Genomic DNA, 18,293 nt, shown 5'->3' on the forward strand with positions numbered 1-18,293 from the left:
GTTTCTCTTGTTGCAGGGCACAGATTGTAGAGCATGGGTTTAGCAGTTGTGGTGCACACGTTTAGTTGCTCTGCAGCTTGTGGGATCTTCCCAGGCCAGGGATCATACCCAAATCCCCTGCACTGGCAGGTGGATTCTTAACCGCTGGACTCCCAGAGTCTTCAAGTATCATATTCTAATCTTGATCTCAGGTTCTGAGTGTGGACTCTTTTCTGTTGCTGTCGCGTCTGGATACCACCCTTGTGGTCAGATGTTAGAAGAGTTTCAAAATCAGGGTAAGGATTTATTAGGTGGACGTTTTCGAAGGCAAGTGATGGAATTTGGTCAACCCTTCCTGATACTTAAATCTGTACTCCCCAAAGTTTGTATCACCTGGTGGTAAGAGTTCAGCTCTAAAGTCTGGAAACCTGAGTGCAAATCATTTCACCAGCTCTTGCTGGAATGCCAAGTATTTTGCATCCATGCCTCATACCTTCATCTCACTTTACCTTTATCTTCCCACGGGGCCATAGATAAACAGGAGGATGTTAGAAGAACCTGACTCATAGGTCAACAGAGAATAAAATTAGTTAGAATGACATATTGACAATGTACGAGATTTGCCATAGTACCTCCTTGCCAACATTTGGTATTGATGTGTATCATTAAAAAAAAAAAAGGTTTACCGATTTTGTGCTTAGTCGCTCAGTCATGTCAGACTTTTTGTGACCCTATGGACTGTAGCCCTCCAGGCTCCTCAGTCCATAGAACTTTTGAGGCAAGAATACTGGAGCAGGTTGCCATTTCCTATTCTAGGGGATCTTGCCGACTTAGGGATCGAACCCACATCTCTTGCATCTGGCAGGTGGATTCTCTGCCACTAGTGTCACCTGGGAAGCCCCCTTACCAACTTTGTTGAAGTATAGTTATAGTACCTCACCCATTGTAAGTGTATGAGTCCATGATTTCAGTAAATTTATAGAGTTGTGCGACTATCAGCATAATCCAGTTTTAGAACATATCCATCACTTTGAAAAAGCTCCCTCAGTGCCTTTCACAGTTAATGTTCACTCCCACACTTACAGCCTGACCAATACTTTTCTGCTTTCTGTCTCTATAAACTTGTCTTATGAGGACATTTCATATAAATGGAATCACATTATATGTAGTTTTTTGTCCCTATCTTCTTTCCCTTAGCATAAAAGTTTCTCGTTCATTCATAACATGTATCAGCAATTTGTTCCCTTTAACTGCTTCATGGTATTCCATTGTTAATGATATTCCATTGTATGGAAATACTTTTTTTCCCCCTCCATTCTTTGGTTAATGAGAATTTGAATTCCTTCCACTTTTCACTACGGTGAATGATGTTATGAGCATTGATGTATGTAAATGTCTATGTGAACACATTTGCATTTCTCTTGGGTAAATGCCTAGGCATGAGACTGCTAAGTCATCTAATATTTGTTCTTAAAATTTTAAGAAATTTTTTGTGGCTGTACTATTTTGTATTCCCAGCAGCTCCAGTTTCTCCACTTAGTAGTCTCTGCTTTATTATAATAATAATGATTATTATAATTATAATCTATCTAGTGGGTGTTGTAGTGGCATCTCACTGAAGTTTTCATTTGCATTTTCCTAATGACTAATGATATTCATCAAATTTTTATGTGATTTTTGGACTATTCATGTATCCTTTCTTGAGAAACATCTATTAAGAATCTTGTCCATTAAAAAATTTGAGTTACTTGTCTTTTTATTGAGTTGTAAGAGCGCTTTAAATTTTTAAATGTAAGTTCTTTATCAAACATTTTTACAGAAAGAATTCGTGAGAATGATAAAGTGCTGAGAAGTATGCCTCACACTAGAACACTGTGCTGGTGGTACTGTGAACAGTTAATAATAATTAATACATTTATTTCAGTGATACCTGTTAATGCGATTATTAACTAAAATGCTTAAGGCACAGTTTTGTGATAAGAATTCAATGAGGCAGAAGCAAAGGGGGAAGAAAAGGATAGAAATTGATGACCATTGAAAAGGGAGTGGTTGAATTGAACTTTGGACACAAATTCCCAGAGCACTGAGAGAACACAGATGAATCAGGCCATCATTTTCCCCATTAAATGTGCCGGGTCTGCACCAACACATGAACGAGTTGATATTCTAGTTCCGCATTGATCTGGGCTCCAGAAGATTGGTCTTCAAAATAAAACCTAATCCAGCAACAACAACATGTGGGAATTTATTAGAAAGGCAAATTTTAAGTACCATGCCCAATCTTCTGAATCTCATATTCTGAGTGTGATGCCAGCAATATGGGTTTGGACAGACGCTCCAGTGGATTTTGATGCAAAAAACAGTTTGAAAAATTCTGCTCTAAAACCTATGCTTAATATGTGTATGGTTTGTACGTGTGTGTATGTTATTTCAATTTTGGGCTTTTCCAGGTGGCTCAGCTGGTAAAAAATCTGCCTGCAATGCAGGAGACCTGGGTTCGATCCCTGTGCTGGGAAGATCTTCTGGAGAAGGGAAATGCTACCCACAAAAAAAAAAAAAGGCTACCCACTCCATTCTGGCCTGGCCTGAAGAATGCCATAGACTGTATAGTCCAAGGGATTGCAAAGAGCTGGACATGACTGAGTGATTTCACTTCACTATTTTTTTTTAAAATTTTTATTGGGGTATAGTTGATTTACAATGCTGTGTTAGTTTCAGGAGGTGTACAGCAAAGTAAATTAGTTATACATATATTCACTCTTTTTAAAAATATTTATTTACTTATTTATTTTTGGCTGCACCAGGCCTTAGTTACAGCATGCAGGCTTTAGTTATGTGGTGAGGGTTCCAGAGTGTGAGGACTCAGTAATTGTGGGGCATGGGCTCAGTATTTGTGTCTTGGGGGCTTAGTGATCCAGGGGCATGTGAGATCTTAGTTCCCCAACAAGGGTTTAAACCAGTGTCCCATGCATTGGAAGGTGGATTCTTCACCACTGGACCATCAAGGGGAGTCCCTATCCACTCTTCTTCTTTTAAGATTCTTTCCCCATATAGTCATTACAGAGTACTGAGTAGAGTTCCCTGTGCTATACAGTAGATCCTTATTAGTTATCTATTTTTATATGTAAATAGATATTATTTATCTATGTATAAAATAGATGCTAGTTTATATATAGTAATGTGTATATTCCTGGAGAAGGAAATGGCAACCCGCTCCAGTATTCTTGCCTGGAGAACCTCATGGACAGAGGAGCCTGGAGGGTTCATGGGGTCACAAAGAGTCAGACACGACTTACCACTGAACAACAGTGTGTATATGTCAGTCCCAATTTCCCAGTTTACCCCTCCATCCCCTTTCCCTATGCTTGGTGTGTTCTCTCTGCTTGCTGGTTGGAAGCTCTGGAGGATTCCCAGGGAATAAGCTATACACTGTTCCCTATTTTATTTCTATTAGTTGGTACAGTGTGGGAAAGAATAAATTAGTTTAGAGTGAGTACAGAGGATAGAAAGAAAAGAGTTTGAGAAAGTAAGACTAAAAGAGGGGCAGAAGGTAAAGAAAAAGATGAAAAATATTTTCAGTTCAATTTACAATGTACAATGTTACAGTGTTCTAAAAGAATGGGTTCTTGTACATCTATTAATATCACATGTATTTGTTCTTAAAAAAATTTTTTTTTATTTTAAATTGGAGTATAGTTGATTAACAAACAATGTTGTGTTAGTTTCAGGTGAATAGTGAAGATACTCAGCAGTGCATATGCATGTATCCATTTTCCCCCCAAACTCCCCTTCCTTCCAGGCTGCCACATAACATTGAGCAGAGTTCCTTGTGCATACAGTAAGTCCTTGTCAGTTATCCATTTTAAATATAGCAGTGTGTACCTGTCCATCCCAAAGTCCTTAACTGTCCCTTCCCCCCGGCAATCATAAATTCATTCTCTAGGTCTATGAGTCTGTTTCTGTTTGCACATATATTTTTTTTTTTTCTCATCAGACTCAGCCACAGCATGGAAACCCAAAACCAAACAGATGTAGCAGTATTTCTCCTCCTTGGTCTCTCAGAAGATCCAGAGCAGCAACCCCTCCTCTTCGGTCTGTTCCTGACCATGTACCTGGTCACTGTGCTTGGCAACCTGCTCATTATGCTGGCCATCGGCTCTGACTCCCACCTCCACACCCCCATGTACTTCTTTCTCTCCAACCTGTCCTTCACGGACCTCTGTTTCAGCACCACCACTGTCCCCAAGATGCTTGTGAACACTGAAAGACAGAGCAAATCCATCAGTTACCCAGGCTGCCTCACTCAGGTTTGTTTTGTCCTGTTATTTGCAGGCTTGGAAAACTTTCTCCTTGCAGCGATGGCCTATGACCGCTATGTGGCCATCTGCCATCCACTAAGGTACGTTGTCATCATGAACCCCTGCCTCTGTGGCCTGTTGATTGTACTCTCCCTGGTCATTAGCAGTGCAGATGCCCTGCTCCACACTCTGATGGTATTACGACTGTCTTTCTGCACAGAGCTGGAAATCCCCCATTTCTTCTGTGAACTGGATCAGGTCATCAAGCTGGCATGTTCTGATATCCTCATCAATAACATCCTGGTATATTTAGTGACTAGCATATTGGGTGGTATTCCTCTCCTTGGCATTATCTTCTCTTACACTCAAATTGTCTCCTCTATTCTGAGAATGCCCTCAGCTGGTGGGAAATATAAAGCCTTTTCCACCTGTGGATCTCATCTCTCTGTGGTTTCCTTATTTTATGGGACAGCTTTTGGAGTGTACATTAGTTCTGCACTTACACACTCTTCCAAGGAGACAGCAGTAGCCTCTTTGATGTACACGGTGGTCCCTCCAATGTTGAACCCCTTTATCTACAGCCTGAGGAACAGAGACATGAATCAAGCCTTGTGGAAACTTATCTGAGGAACATCTCCTTTTTCTAGTTGTGTCACCTACCTCGTACTTGGGCTCCAGTATGAGTCAGCAAACAAGAATAATAGGTTAGACCGAATGCCTGACTCTGACTTCACCAAAGTCTTATGCTGCTGCAATGGTGAAATTCCAAAATAACTAAAGCAGTTCAATTTAGGCTTGAAAACCAACTTTGCTCTTCTCTAATATTGAGATGTTTAAAATGTGTGTGAACTTTTTGATTATGATTTTTTGGTCGGGGTCTATCAAATTAGAACCTGAATTAGGCATTCTTTCTATAGTGATACTAAGGGGAATGTTTTTAGGAGAATGGTTGGGATAGAAAGAGGACATTACAAAAAATTGTAATTATGTGAAGGGATGGATATGTTCATTATTTTGGCTGCAGTAGTAATTTCATTAGGTTTATCTATCAAACTGCCATGTTAATTTCCTTTGATTATCTGTTCTACATAGCCAATGGAAACTAACATGACAATTTGATATATATACCTAATGAAATTATAACATTGCTATATGGCAGAAATGAAACCAATATTGTAATGCAATTACCCTTCAATTAAAAATAAGGATAATTTAAACTGTCATGTTAAACAACTCAAATGAATATATATTTTTTATTTACTTATTTATTTTGGCTTCACTGGGTCTTCATTGCAGCCTATAGGCTTTCTCTGGTTGTTGAGCATGGAGCCAGTTACCCTACCACATGTGGGATCTTGGTTTTCCCAGCAAGAATTGAACCTGTGTCCCATGAACTAGAAGGTAGATTCTTAACCACTAGACCACCGGGGAAGTCCCAGTATGTATATTTAAAAACAGGTGGAGAGGAAAACATAGTATCCTCTTAGCTTCTCAGGGTGAGACAATCAGTCAACATGAATTTGGGAAAAAAGAAGGAATTTATCAAATTAAGGTCTTTTTTGTTTGTTTCCTTTCCTATTCAAAAGCTTTTTAGTTTCTGGTAGCTCCCTTGTTTGTTTATTTGTTAAAGATTTTTTTTTTTTTTTTGGCTGTGCATCATTTTAAAAGTCTTTATTGAATTTGTTTCAATACTATTTCTGTTTTAAGTTTTGGTCTTCTGGCTGTGAGGCATGTGGGAGCTTAGCTCCCTGACCAGGGATTGAACCTGAATACCCTGCATTGGAAGGCAAAGTCTTAACCTCTGGACCACCAGGGAAGTCCCAGTTTACTTTTTTATTTTTGTTCTGTAGCCTTTGCTTTTAGTGTCAAATCCAAATATTCATTGTCAAAACCAGTACCAAATAGCTTATGCCCTGTGTTGTCTTCAGGAGTTTTACATTTCAGGTGGTACATTAAAAAATTTTAATTCAGCCTGAGTTGACTTTTGTGAGTGGTGTAAGAAAGGGGTCAAGTATTATTTTTTAATCCATATTACCTGAAAGAGTAAGTATTGACTTACTTAATGGAGATAAATCAGCAGAGCCACTTGGCTCCACCTTACCTATCCTTTAATGTTTCCAGTCTTTTGGTGAAACATGGAACATGAAAAGCTTTATCGTTCTGTGAGCCCCAGATGAATCTTTGCATATTTTACTCAATATTCATATGTTTGAAATTTACTGCTATTAAGATGGTGAACAGTGATATTACAATGCCATCCTGTCATTAGTTTATTTTGTAAAGATTTTCTGATGTGGATGAATTTTAAAGTCTTTATTGAATTCATTACAATATTCCTTCTACTTAATGTTTTGGGTTTTTGGCTGCAAAGCCTGTCAGATCTTAGCTCTCCAAACAGGGATTGAACCCACACTCCCTGCAGTGGAAAGTGAAGTCTTAACCACTGGGCCACCAAGGAAGTCCTTTGCCATTAGTTTGTTTTTAGAAAATATGTCTTGAAAAATATAAACTAAGAAAATTCATATTGAAATCATTAAAAATGTAAAGTAAATTGATGACCACATGAGAATACTGAAGTTCTTAAAGAAAATGTTTTTAAGTGGATATTAAAAACATGGATCATCATTTACATCTTCAATTATGGATGAAATGTCATGAAATTTACTAAATAATGGACAAAGCTAGTGCATGGGCATTGTCTTTTTATCATAACACAATTGAATATGAAGGACATAATTCAATCCAAAGTTCTCCAATGTGGAGAAAACGTATGTTGAATCTATTATGTAAAAATTGAAAAAAGGTGATAATGAAAGTCTAAAAAGGGAGTAGGAAGTCTGTGCATATTGATCACAGTAATGATTGATCACAGAGGAAAATCAGATTCTGCTTTGTAAAACCAAGGTGAGAAATAAAGAAACAGAAAACATTCAACAAAACTAGAGTTCCACCATAAAGAAGGTTGAGTGTCAGAGAATTGATATTTTGGAATTGTGGTGCTGGAGAAGACTCTTTGAGTGTTCCTTGGATAGCAAGATCAAACCAGTCAATCCTATAGAAAATCAACCCTGAATATTCATTGTAAGGCCTGATGCTGAAGCTGAAGCTTCAATACTTTGACCACCTGTTGCAAAGAACTGACTCATTGGAAAAGACTATCAAGAAAAAAAAAAAGACTATCAAGAGTAGTAGCCCCTGCTCACTGCAACTAGAGAAAATCCGCATGCAGCAAAGGAGACCTAGAGCCCCCACAAATTAAGGAAAAAAAATTTAAAAAGAGGAAAAGATTGTCATCAGCCTTAAGAAGAAAAAAGGAAATTGAGCAAAGTTCACTTGGATACTTCAAATGCTTTTGTAGTTGTGGGATTTTAAACCATTTAATCTGTGCTAATTACTTAGCAGGGGCCTTAGCACCTGGTATAAAGGGCTTGCTATTTAAGATGCTCACAACTGGATGAGAAAATGAGACCTTATATCCGGGATTTCTTACCTTCCCTACCACACACACAACAGTGTTTGAAATAAACACACACATGCTCTTTCCTGTTTAGCTGTCAGTCACATTTTTACTTGAAAGCTAATGAGAAAAGACAGCATACTATTTCAGACTTTAAATGAACAGTAGTAATGAACCCCCATGAATAGGTTATTAATTCTAAACCTATTTTTCCTTTCCTTTTTTCTCTAGCTAGGTAGCCCAATGGGACCCATCCCGTCCTTCATTTCCAAGTTTTTATGACATGTGCTAAGTTGTTTCAGTTCTGCCCAACTCTTTGCAACCCTATGGACTATAGCCTGCCAGGCTCTACTGTTTGTGGGATTCTCCAGGCAAGAATACTGGAGTGGGTTGTCATTTCCTTCTCTGGTTTTATGACATAGTTAGAAATAATTAATCACTTGATACTCAGTAACTTGATCTGTTCTCTCTTACTTTTATGTTTTGACACATCTGTCTCAGTTGTATAATTAGCAGGTAATGTCAGGAAAATAAAATATTGAAAATCAATCATGATAGTCAGATCCTCTTCCTCTCTTTCTGTTCGGTCCCATTACAGACTGGGTGGCTTGAGTCCTGGCACCTGCAGGAGTCCCTAGTTTATGTGCTAGGATCAATTCAGTGACACTTTTACTTCCTGTGTTAAGACCTCTAGAATGTGCTTATTGATTGCCCAAAACAGGCAAGAGTTGATTCCCGAAATTCTGGTTGCTTTAATACATGTTTGCATTTTTCTTGAGAATCGGTGGTTTTGAGAAAGTCTCCAAGGTTTGAACAGCTTATTAGTATACTAATGTTTAGAGCTGAATGGACCTAGGCATGTTTTCTTCATTAATGGGAAGTTCTGCACCGTGAACATGGAGTCAGCACAAATAACCGTAGCAACATCAATCCTCTGGGCTAAGACTTTGACTCAGACAGCCCTGGACATAACTGTGCTGCAGCACTTGCTCTGTGAATAAGTATGGCATGGTGAAGATCCTACATGCCACAACTGAGACCTGATGTAGCCAAATAAATGAGCAAATACTTGTGGACACAGTAAGAGGAGAAGAGAGTGGGACAAATGGAGAAAGCATCATCAACATATATATGCTACCATGTGTAGAACAGATAGCCAGTGAGGAGTTGCTATATAAAACGGAGCCTAGCCTGGGGCTCTGTGATGACCTAGAGAGGCAGTTTGGTGGGAAGGGAGGGAGGCTCAGGAGGGAGGGGACATATGTATAATTATGGCTGATTTGCACTGTTGTGCAGCAGAAAACTGATATAGCATTGTAAAGCAATTTACCCCAATTGTACACCTATGGCTGATTAATGTTAATGTTTGGCAGAAGCCAACACAATTCTGTAAAAAATTATCCTTCAATTAGAAAATAAATAAACATAAAAAAAGAAAAAATAATAAATTTTAAAATAAAATTTAAGAGGAATGAAATAATGCCATTTACAGCATCATGGATGGACCTAGAGACTGTCATTATTGTTGTTGCTGTTTAGTCACTAAGTCGTGTCCGACTTTTGGGACCCCATGGACCATCAGGCTCCCCTGTTCACGGGATTCTCCAGGCAAGAATACTGGAGTGAGTTGCCACGTCCTCCTCCAGGGGATCCTCCCAACTCAGGGATCCAACCCAGGTCTCCTGCATTGGCAGGTGGTTTCTTTACCACTGAGCCACCAGGAAAGCCCAGAGATTGTCATGCTGAATGAAATAAGTCAGGCAGAGGATGACAGATACTGTATGCTATCACTGGTATGTAATATAAAAAATACAACAGACAAGTTAATGTAACTAAAAAGAAACAGGCTCTCGGATACAGAGAACAAATTAGTGGTTGCCAGTTGGGAGGGAGGGGCAATAGAGAGGTGGGGGGAGTAGGTGGCACAAACTATTGTGTATAATATAGACTACAGGGATGTATTTTGCAACATGCAGATTATAGTCAGTATCTTATAACAATTGTAAATAGTGTATAACCTTCAAAAATTGTGTAAAAAATAAAAATCACTTATTTAAATTTTCTCATGCTATAGCTACCTTGAAAACCATCTTATGTTTCTCTTTTGAGTTTCTATTATTTGTGTTGAAATGGTGGGGTTATTTATCTTAATTGCTGTATACTTAGACCTGGCTTCAACCCCTGGGTCAGGAAGATCCTCTGGAGAAGAGAATGGCTACCTACCCACTCCAGCATTCTTGCCTGGAGAATTCTACGGACAGAGGAGACTGGTGGGATACAGCCCATGGGGTTGCAGAGAGTCAGACATGACTGAGCTACCAACACAAAAAAGATTGCCATAAGTCTATGCCAAATGATCATTGACATTATTGATATTTTGGGGGGTGGTTCCTTTATTTAACTTCTCTATGCAAGCAAGATTCCCAGTGCGATTGTCAGCACATCTATTTTTCCTTGACATTCACAGTTATTATGCACATGATTGTCTTTTTCTCCTCTTTTTTCACCTAGCATAAAAATACTCAGGACTAACTGGTTTTTTGGATCTTCATTTCCTTATGAAGGCTCCTGTGTCACAGGAAACTTAAATAAATAGACAATATCACCAAGCACAATGCTTGACATCTGAGACATCTTAATCTCGCTATAGTGATTTGTTTATGGCATAAACATGACTGGACAAAATAACACGGTTTATTATAGGAAGGATAGTGAGGGATGAAATAAGAAGAGGAGAGATATAAAGAACAATCCTGAAATGATAACTTCTAATTTCAGGGAAGAATTCATGTTCTGAAATGACCACTATATCTTGCTTATGTATAGAAACAGAAAGAAGGAACCAATTTTAGTACATTTCATTCTGATTCACTAATGTCACTTCCCTACTCTATTCTCCTGTCTCACAATATAACAGTTTATTTCTTCTAGAAGCAAGGGGCATTTGCATTGGGACACACACACACACACACACACACACACACACACACACACATGCATATAACCACACATGCACACACATGCTCACACATGTGTATCAGTTCAGTTCAGTTCAGTCACTCAGTCGTGTTCGACTCTTTGCGACCCCATGAATCACAGCACGCCAAGCCTCCCTGTCCATCACCAACTCCCGGAGTCCACCCAAACCCATGTCCATTGAGTCGGTGACGCCATCCAGCCATCTCATCCTCTGTCATCCCCTTCTCCTCCCACCCTCAATCTTTCCCAGCATCAGGGTCTTTTCAAATGAGTCAGCTCTTCTCATCAGGTGGCCAAAGTATTGGAGTTTCAGCTTCAACATCAGTCCTTCCAATGAACACCCAGGACTGATCTCCTTTAGGATGGACTGGTTGGATCTCCTGGCAGTCCAAGGGACTCTCAAGAGTCTTCTCCAACACCACATTTCAAAAGCAATTCTTCAGCACTCAACTTCCTTTATAGTCCAACTCTCACATCCATATATGACTACTGGAAAAACCATAGCTTTGACTAGACGGACCTGTGTAGACAAAGTAATGTCTCTTCTGCTTATTAATATGCTGTCTAGGTTGGTCATAACTTTCTTTCCAAGGAGTAACTGCCTTTTAATTTCATGGCTGCAACCACCATCTGCAGTGATTTTGGAGCCCCCAAAAATAAAGCCAGCCACTGTTTCCACTGTTTCCCCATCTATTTGCCATGAAGTGATGGGACCAGATGCTATGATCTTAGTTTTCTGAATGTTGGGCTTTAAGTCAACTTTTTCACTCTCCTCTTTCACTTTCGTCTAGAGGCTCTTTAGTTCTTCTTCACTTTCTGCCAAAAGGGTGGTGTCATCTGCATATCTGAGGTTATAAAAACAGCTTAACACAATGCCAAGGGACCCAATAAAGTTAAGACTGTAGTTGCCTCTGAGAATGGAAGGGCAGGAATAGAGGAAAATAAAAATGGAATATTGTCTCTATGCAAAATGTTTTGTTAGTTTAAGAAGAAAACTCTTTTACAAATGGTTGACCAGTTTTCCCAGCACCACTTGTTAAAGAGGTTGTCTTTTTTCCATGGTATATTCTTGCCTCCTTTGTCAAAGATAAGGTGTCCATAGGTTCGTGGATTTATCTGTGGGCTTTCTATTCTGTTCCATTGATCTATATTTCTGTCTTTGTGCCAGTACTATCCTGTCTTGATGACTGTGGCTTTGTAGTATAGTCTGAAGTCAGGCAGGTTGATTCCTCCAGTTCCATTCTTCTTTCTCAAGATTACTTTGGCTATTTGAGGTTTTTTTGTATTTCCATACAAATTGTGAAATTATTTGTTCTAGTTCTGTGAATATTACTCAGCCATTAAAAAGAATTCATTTGAATCAGTTCTAATGAGATGGATGAAAGTGGAGCCCATTATACAGAGTGAAGTAAGCCAGAAAGATAAAGACCAATACAGTACACTAACACACATATATGGAATTTAGAAAGATGGTAACAATAACCCTATATGCAAAACAGAAAAAGAGACACTGATGTACAGAACAGACTTTTGGTCTCTGTGGGAGAAGGTGAGGGTGGGATGTTTCAAGAGAACAGCATCGAAACATGTACATTATCTATGGTGAAATAGATCACCAGCCCGGGCTGGATGCATGAGACAAGTTCTCAGGCTTGGTGCACTGGGAAGACCCAGAGGAATTGGGTGGAGAGGGAGGTGGGAGGGGGGATCAGAATGGGGAATACATGCAAATCCATGGCTGATTCATGTCAATGTATGACAAAACCCACTGCAATGTTGTGAAGTAATTAGCCTCCAACTAATAAAAATAAATGGAAAAAATTTAAAAAAAAAAGAAGAAAACTGTTTGATTCTGCATTCACCATATCCATTTTTAACTTTTTGATCTCCAGGGAAATTCTCATCTGATGATTATGTCTTTGATGATTTACCTGCTTATTTTATTTTGAGGTGATTTTATTTTCTTATGCACAGGTAAAAAGAAAATGAAAGGAATCCTTGAGGCTTTGTTATTTAGTTGCTAAGTTGTGAACCCATAGGCTGTAGTTGGGGCTTCCCAGGTGGCGCTAGTAGTAAAGAATTCACCTGCCAAGGCAGGAGGCATAGGAGAGGTGGGTTTAAACCCTGGGTGGGGAAGATCTCCTGGAGGAGGAAATGGCCACCTGCTCCAGTATTCTTGCCTCGAGAACCCCATGGACAGAGGAGCTTGGCAGGTTACAGTCCATAGGGTTTCAAAGAGTCACACATGACTGAAGTTACTCAGCAAGCATACACACACACATTATATTACTATGTGATCCAGGAATCCCACTCCTAGGTATATATTTGGAGAAAAACATGGTTTATTCAGAAAATAAATTTCAGGTGGAGAATTAAGTATCTCCTTGTCAATAGATATTTTAAATAAGTAAATTAAATTGTCTAACCCAAAGGACAGAGATTGGGAAAAAGATAAAAGAAACCTGATGTGAATATGTGTGCTTTATAAGAAACTCACTGTAGATCCACAAACACAAATAGATTGCAAATGGAAGAATAGAAAAACTTAGGTAAATAGTTACCAAAAGAGAGGTAATGCAGTAATAATGTAGACTTTAAGTCAAAACTGTTAAACTAGACAAAGAGGAATAGATAGAAATAGTTAGACATCCAGATATAGATAAAATGGTTAATAATCAAGATTATAGAACAATTAGAGACATATAGTCACCAAACAATATTGCCTCAAAATATGTGAAGCAAACTTGACAGAAGTGAAGTGAGAAATTCAAATTTCAAATTAACACTTACAGATTTTAATGCAAATTTTCAGCAAAGGATAGTAACTCTGGATAAAAAAAAATGACACAGAGGGCTTAAAAATCACTATAAACTAACAAAACCCAAGAGACACTGTGTTGTGTGCTTAGATGCTCAGTCATGTCCAACTCTTTGCAAACACATGTACTGTAGCCTGCTAGGCTCCTTTGTCCCTGGGGATTCTCCAGGCAAAAATACTGGAGTGGGATGCCATGCCCTTCTCCAGGGGATGTTCCCAACCCAGGGATTGAACCCAGGTCTCCTGCATCACAGGCAGATTCTTTACTCTCTGAGACACCAGGGAAGCCCTATATAAACACTACACACAACAAAAGCAGAAAGAACAATCTTCTCCAGTGCACAGAGAACACTCTCTAGATCACATCTTAGACCACAAAGCAACTATTAATAAATTTGAAAATATTGAAATCATACAGTATCATTTCTGACTACAGTGGTATGCATCTAGAAATAAGAGAATGTGTGTGTACATGCTAAATTGCTTCAGTTGTATCTGACTCTTTGTGGCCCCATGGACTATAGCCCACCAGTCTCCTCTATCCATGGGATTCTCCAGGAAAGATTACTGGAGTGGGTTGCCATGGTCTTCTCCAGGGAATCTTCCTGACCCAGGGATTGAACCCTATCGCCTGCATTGAGGACAGCTTCTTTACTGTCTGAGCCACCAGGAAAGCCCTATATAAGAGAATAGCAACTAGAAAACACATAAGTGTGTGGCAATTAAATAACACAGTCCTGAAAAGGCAGTGGTATCTTACTGATGAGTCTTCTCAAAGCTTCCTTCATGTCCCTGTTCCTCAAACTATAGATGAAGGGGTTCATCATTTGAGGGACAACTGTATAAATCACTGAAGCCACTGCAGTCTGCCTGGAAGAATTGATAAGGGCAGAACTAATGTACACCCCCAAGCCTGTGCCATAGAATAAGGACACAACAGAGAGGTGAGACACACAGGTGGAAAAAGCTTTGTACTTTCCACCCGCTGATGGCATTCTCAAAACTGAGGAGGCAATTTGAGTATAGGAGAATATGATTCCACACACAGGAACACCACCAAATATGCTAGTTGCCAAATATATCAGGATATTGTTAATCAGGGTATCAGAGCATGCAAGCTTGATGACCTGAACAACTTCACAGAAGAAGAGAGGGATTTCCAGGTCTGTGCAAAAGGTCAGCTGCAACACCATCAGACTGTGGAGCAGGGCATCCACGATGCTAATAAACAAGGAGGATAGAATCAGCTGGCCACAAAGGCGAAAGTTCATGATGGCCATGTATCTCAGTGGGTGACAAATGGCTACATATCGGTCATAGGCCATTATTGCAAGGAGAAAGCTTTCCAAACTAGCAAACGCCAGCACAGAGCAGAGCTGGGTGAGGCAGCCTGTATAAGTGATGCTCTGATTCTGTGTTTGGATGTTCACCAGCATCTTTGGGATCGTGGTTGTGCTTAAACAAATGTCAGTAAAGGACAGGTTGTAGAGAAAGAAGTACATGGGGGTGTGGAGGTGGGAGTCAGAGATGACAGCCAGGATGATGAGCAGGTTTCCCAGAGTGGTTACCAGGTAAATGGACAAGAACAGAATGAAATGGAGTGGCTGCAGTTCCAGATCGTTTGTCACTTCCATAAGAAGGAATTCTGAAACTCCTGTTTTGTTTCTGGGTCCCATGTTGTGGACAAATCTGGTAAGAAAGATGGAAACTGACAGCACAATCAAATGTGGATTTTATGCACCAGCAGGAAGCAAAACATTATCATGGGATGAGGTGGAGACAAACAGAAGAATAAGAACCGTGTCTTCTGTATTCACATTATTCTGTTACTTTCTTAAAAAACTGAGGCTGATATAGCAGAATGTCATCCATGGTTAATTCCCACAAGGGCTTAATGGGTAGTCATTTTTGTATATTACACTATTCATACTATATTTTAGAAAGAATTTTAGTTCTATTTATTTTTGGCTGTGCTGGGTCTTCCTTGCTGCATGGGCTTTTCTCTAGTTGCAGCTGCAGCAAGAGGGGTCTACTCAGGTTTCTCACTGTAGTAGCTCATCTTGTTGCAAAGCATGGGCTATATGGTGTGCGGGCTCAGTAGTTGAGGCTCCAGGGCTCTGGATCACAGGCTCGATGGTTGTGTCGCATGGAACTTAGTAGCTCCGCAGTGTGTGGGATCTTCCGGGATCAGGGATCAAACCCATGCCTCCTGAATAGGCAGAAAGATTCTTCACCATTGAAGCACCAGGAAAGCAACTATATTATTGATACTATACTATTTGGTAATTTTAGAAAGAGAAGCAGACTAAGGAGGCAGCTGAACGTTGTGTCTTGACCCCCAGAGACCCCAGAGCCAAGCAACTGAAATAATACATGAGTGACTAAGCACACATGTCAAGAACCAGGAATGGGAAAATAAGGTGAACTTCACCAAACTTCCTGTCCACTCACTACCCACCACCACAAGATTGCAAGTGAATGTCAGACAATTTTATAATAGTCATCCTGTTTTAAGAGATGTGGATTTCAAATATAGCAATGTGTACCTATCAATCCCAAACTGGGATTCTTCCTTCCATTCGTCCCTACTGGCAACCAGAAGTTCATTCTCTAAGTCTGAGAGTCTATTTCTGTTTTGTAAATAACCAACAACGTCCTTTTCATACTGTTCATGGGGTTCTCAAGGCAAGAATGCTGAAGTGGTTTGCCATTCCCTTCTCCACAGGGCCACGTTTTGTCAGAACTCTCCACCACAACCTATCTGAAGATATTAAGAAGAGGTGGCAAGAATACACAGAAGAGCTATGCAAAAAAAAATCTTAATTACCAAGATAACCTCAATGGCATGATCACTCACCTAGAGCCGGACATCCTGGTGTGTGAAGTCAAGTGGGCCTTAGGAAGCATCACTATGAACAAAGCTAGTGGAGGTGATGGAATTCCAGCTGAACTATTTCAAATCCTAGAAGATGATGCTATTAAAGTGCTGCACTCAATATGCCAGCAAATTTGGAAAACTCAGCAGTGGCCACGAGACTGGAAAAGGTCAGTTTTCATTCCAATCCCAAAGAAGGACATTGCTAAAGAATGTTCAAACTACTGCAAGAACTTCCAGATGTTGAAACTGGATTTAGAAAAGGCAGAGGAACCAGAGATCAAATTGCCAACATCTATTGTATCATAGAAAAAGCAAAAGAATTCCAGAAAACATCTACTTCTGCTCCATTGACTATGCTAAAGCCTCTGACTGTGCGGAACACAGCAAACTGTGGAAAATCCTTAGAGATGGGAATACCAGACCACTTTATGTGCCTCCTGTGAAACCTGTATGCAGGTCAAGAAGCAGCAGTTAGAATCAGACATGGAACAACAGACTGTTTCCAAATTAGTAGAGTATATCAAGGCTGTATATCATTACTCTGCTTATTTAACTTATATGCAGAGTACTTCATGTGAAATACCAGGCTGGATAAAGCACAGGCTGAAATCAAGATTGCCAGGAGCAATATCAATAACCTCAGATATGCAGATGACATCACCTTTATGGCAGAAAGCAAAGAGGAACTAAAGAGCCTCTTGATGAAAGTCAAAGAGGAGAGTGAAAAACCTGGCTTAAAACTCGACATTCAAAAAACTAAGATCATGGCATCCAGTCCTGTCACTTCATGGCAAATAGATACAGAAACAATGAGAACAGTGAGAGACTTTATTTTTTGGGGCTCCAAAATCACTGCAGATGGTGACTGCAGTCATGAAATTAAAAAACATGCTCCTTGGAAGAAAAACTATGACCAAACTAGACAGCATATTAAAAAGCAGAGACATTACTTTACCGACGAAGGTCCATCTAGTCAAAGCTATGGTTTTTCAAGTAGTCATGTGTGGATGTGAGAGCTGGATTATAAAAAAAGCTGAGCACCAAAGAATTGATGCTTTTAAACTATGGTGTTGAAGAAGACTCTTGAGAGTCCCTCTGATAGCAAGGAGATCAAACCAGTCCATCCTAAAGGAAATCAGTCCTGAATGTTCATGGCAAGGACTGATGCTGAAGCTGAAACTCCAATACTTTGGCCACCTGATGCAAAGAAGAACTGACTCATTGGAAAAGACCCTGATGCTGGGAAAGATTGAAGGCAGGAGGAGAAGGGGATGACAGAGGATGACATGTTTGGATGGCATCATGGACTCACTGGACATGAGTTTGAGAAAACTCCAGGAGATGGTGAAGGACAGGAAAGCCTGGCATGCTCAGTCCATGGAGTTGCACGGAGTCGGACATGACTGAGTGAGTGAACAAGAATGAGGTCCCACTGTACAACATAAGGAATTCTGCTCAATATTATGTGGCAGCCTGGATGGGAGGGGAGTTCTGGGAGAGAATGTATTCATGTATATGTAAGGTTGAGTCCATTTGCTGTCCACCTGAAACTATCACAACAGCGTTAATCAGCTATACTCCAATATAAAATAAAAAGGTAAAATAAGAGTTGCAGGTTTCAACTCAAGGGGAAATGGTCTTGATTATGGGAGAGAATGAATACAATATTAGTACATGAGAGGTGTTTGAATACTGGTGGAAAGTATAAGGAAACATGAGATGAAGATGACGGACAGTCAGGCAGGAAGCTTCTGGATAGCCTTGTTCTAATCATCTGATGCATGTTCTTTCATCACAGATAAACCTATCGTGAGACACCTGTCCTTATTTTCAAACCTTACTGAGGGACATTAGGTTACCTGGGTGGCATCACAGTGGAATTAT

The 18,293-nt window shown here is 39.8% G+C and overlaps 2 protein-coding genes across 2 annotated transcripts; one reads left to right on the forward strand and one right to left on the reverse strand.

The window, feature by feature from the left end:
- The first annotated feature begins 3,986 nt into the window (after positions 1 to 3,986).
- Positions 3,987 to 4,904, forward strand: LOC136166145 (olfactory receptor 7G3-like). The gene has a single exon (XM_065932185.1). It carries the CDS (start codon positions 3,987 to 3,989, stop codon positions 4,902 to 4,904), a length of 918 nt encoding a protein of 305 aa, XP_065788257.1.
- A 9,349-nt stretch (positions 4,905 to 14,253) lies between these two features.
- LOC136156182 (olfactory receptor 7G1-like) lies at positions 14,254 to 15,207 on the reverse strand. The gene has a single exon (XM_065918693.1). It carries the CDS (start codon positions 15,205 to 15,207, stop codon positions 14,254 to 14,256), a length of 954 nt encoding a protein of 317 aa, XP_065774765.1.
- Between the last annotated feature and the right edge of the window lie 3,086 nt (positions 15,208 to 18,293).

This window comes from Muntiacus reevesi, chromosome 1, assembly GCF_963930625.1.
Source record: "Muntiacus reevesi chromosome 1, mMunRee1.1, whole genome shotgun sequence".
NCBI lineage: Eukaryota > Metazoa > Chordata > Mammalia > Artiodactyla > Cervidae > Muntiacus > Muntiacus reevesi.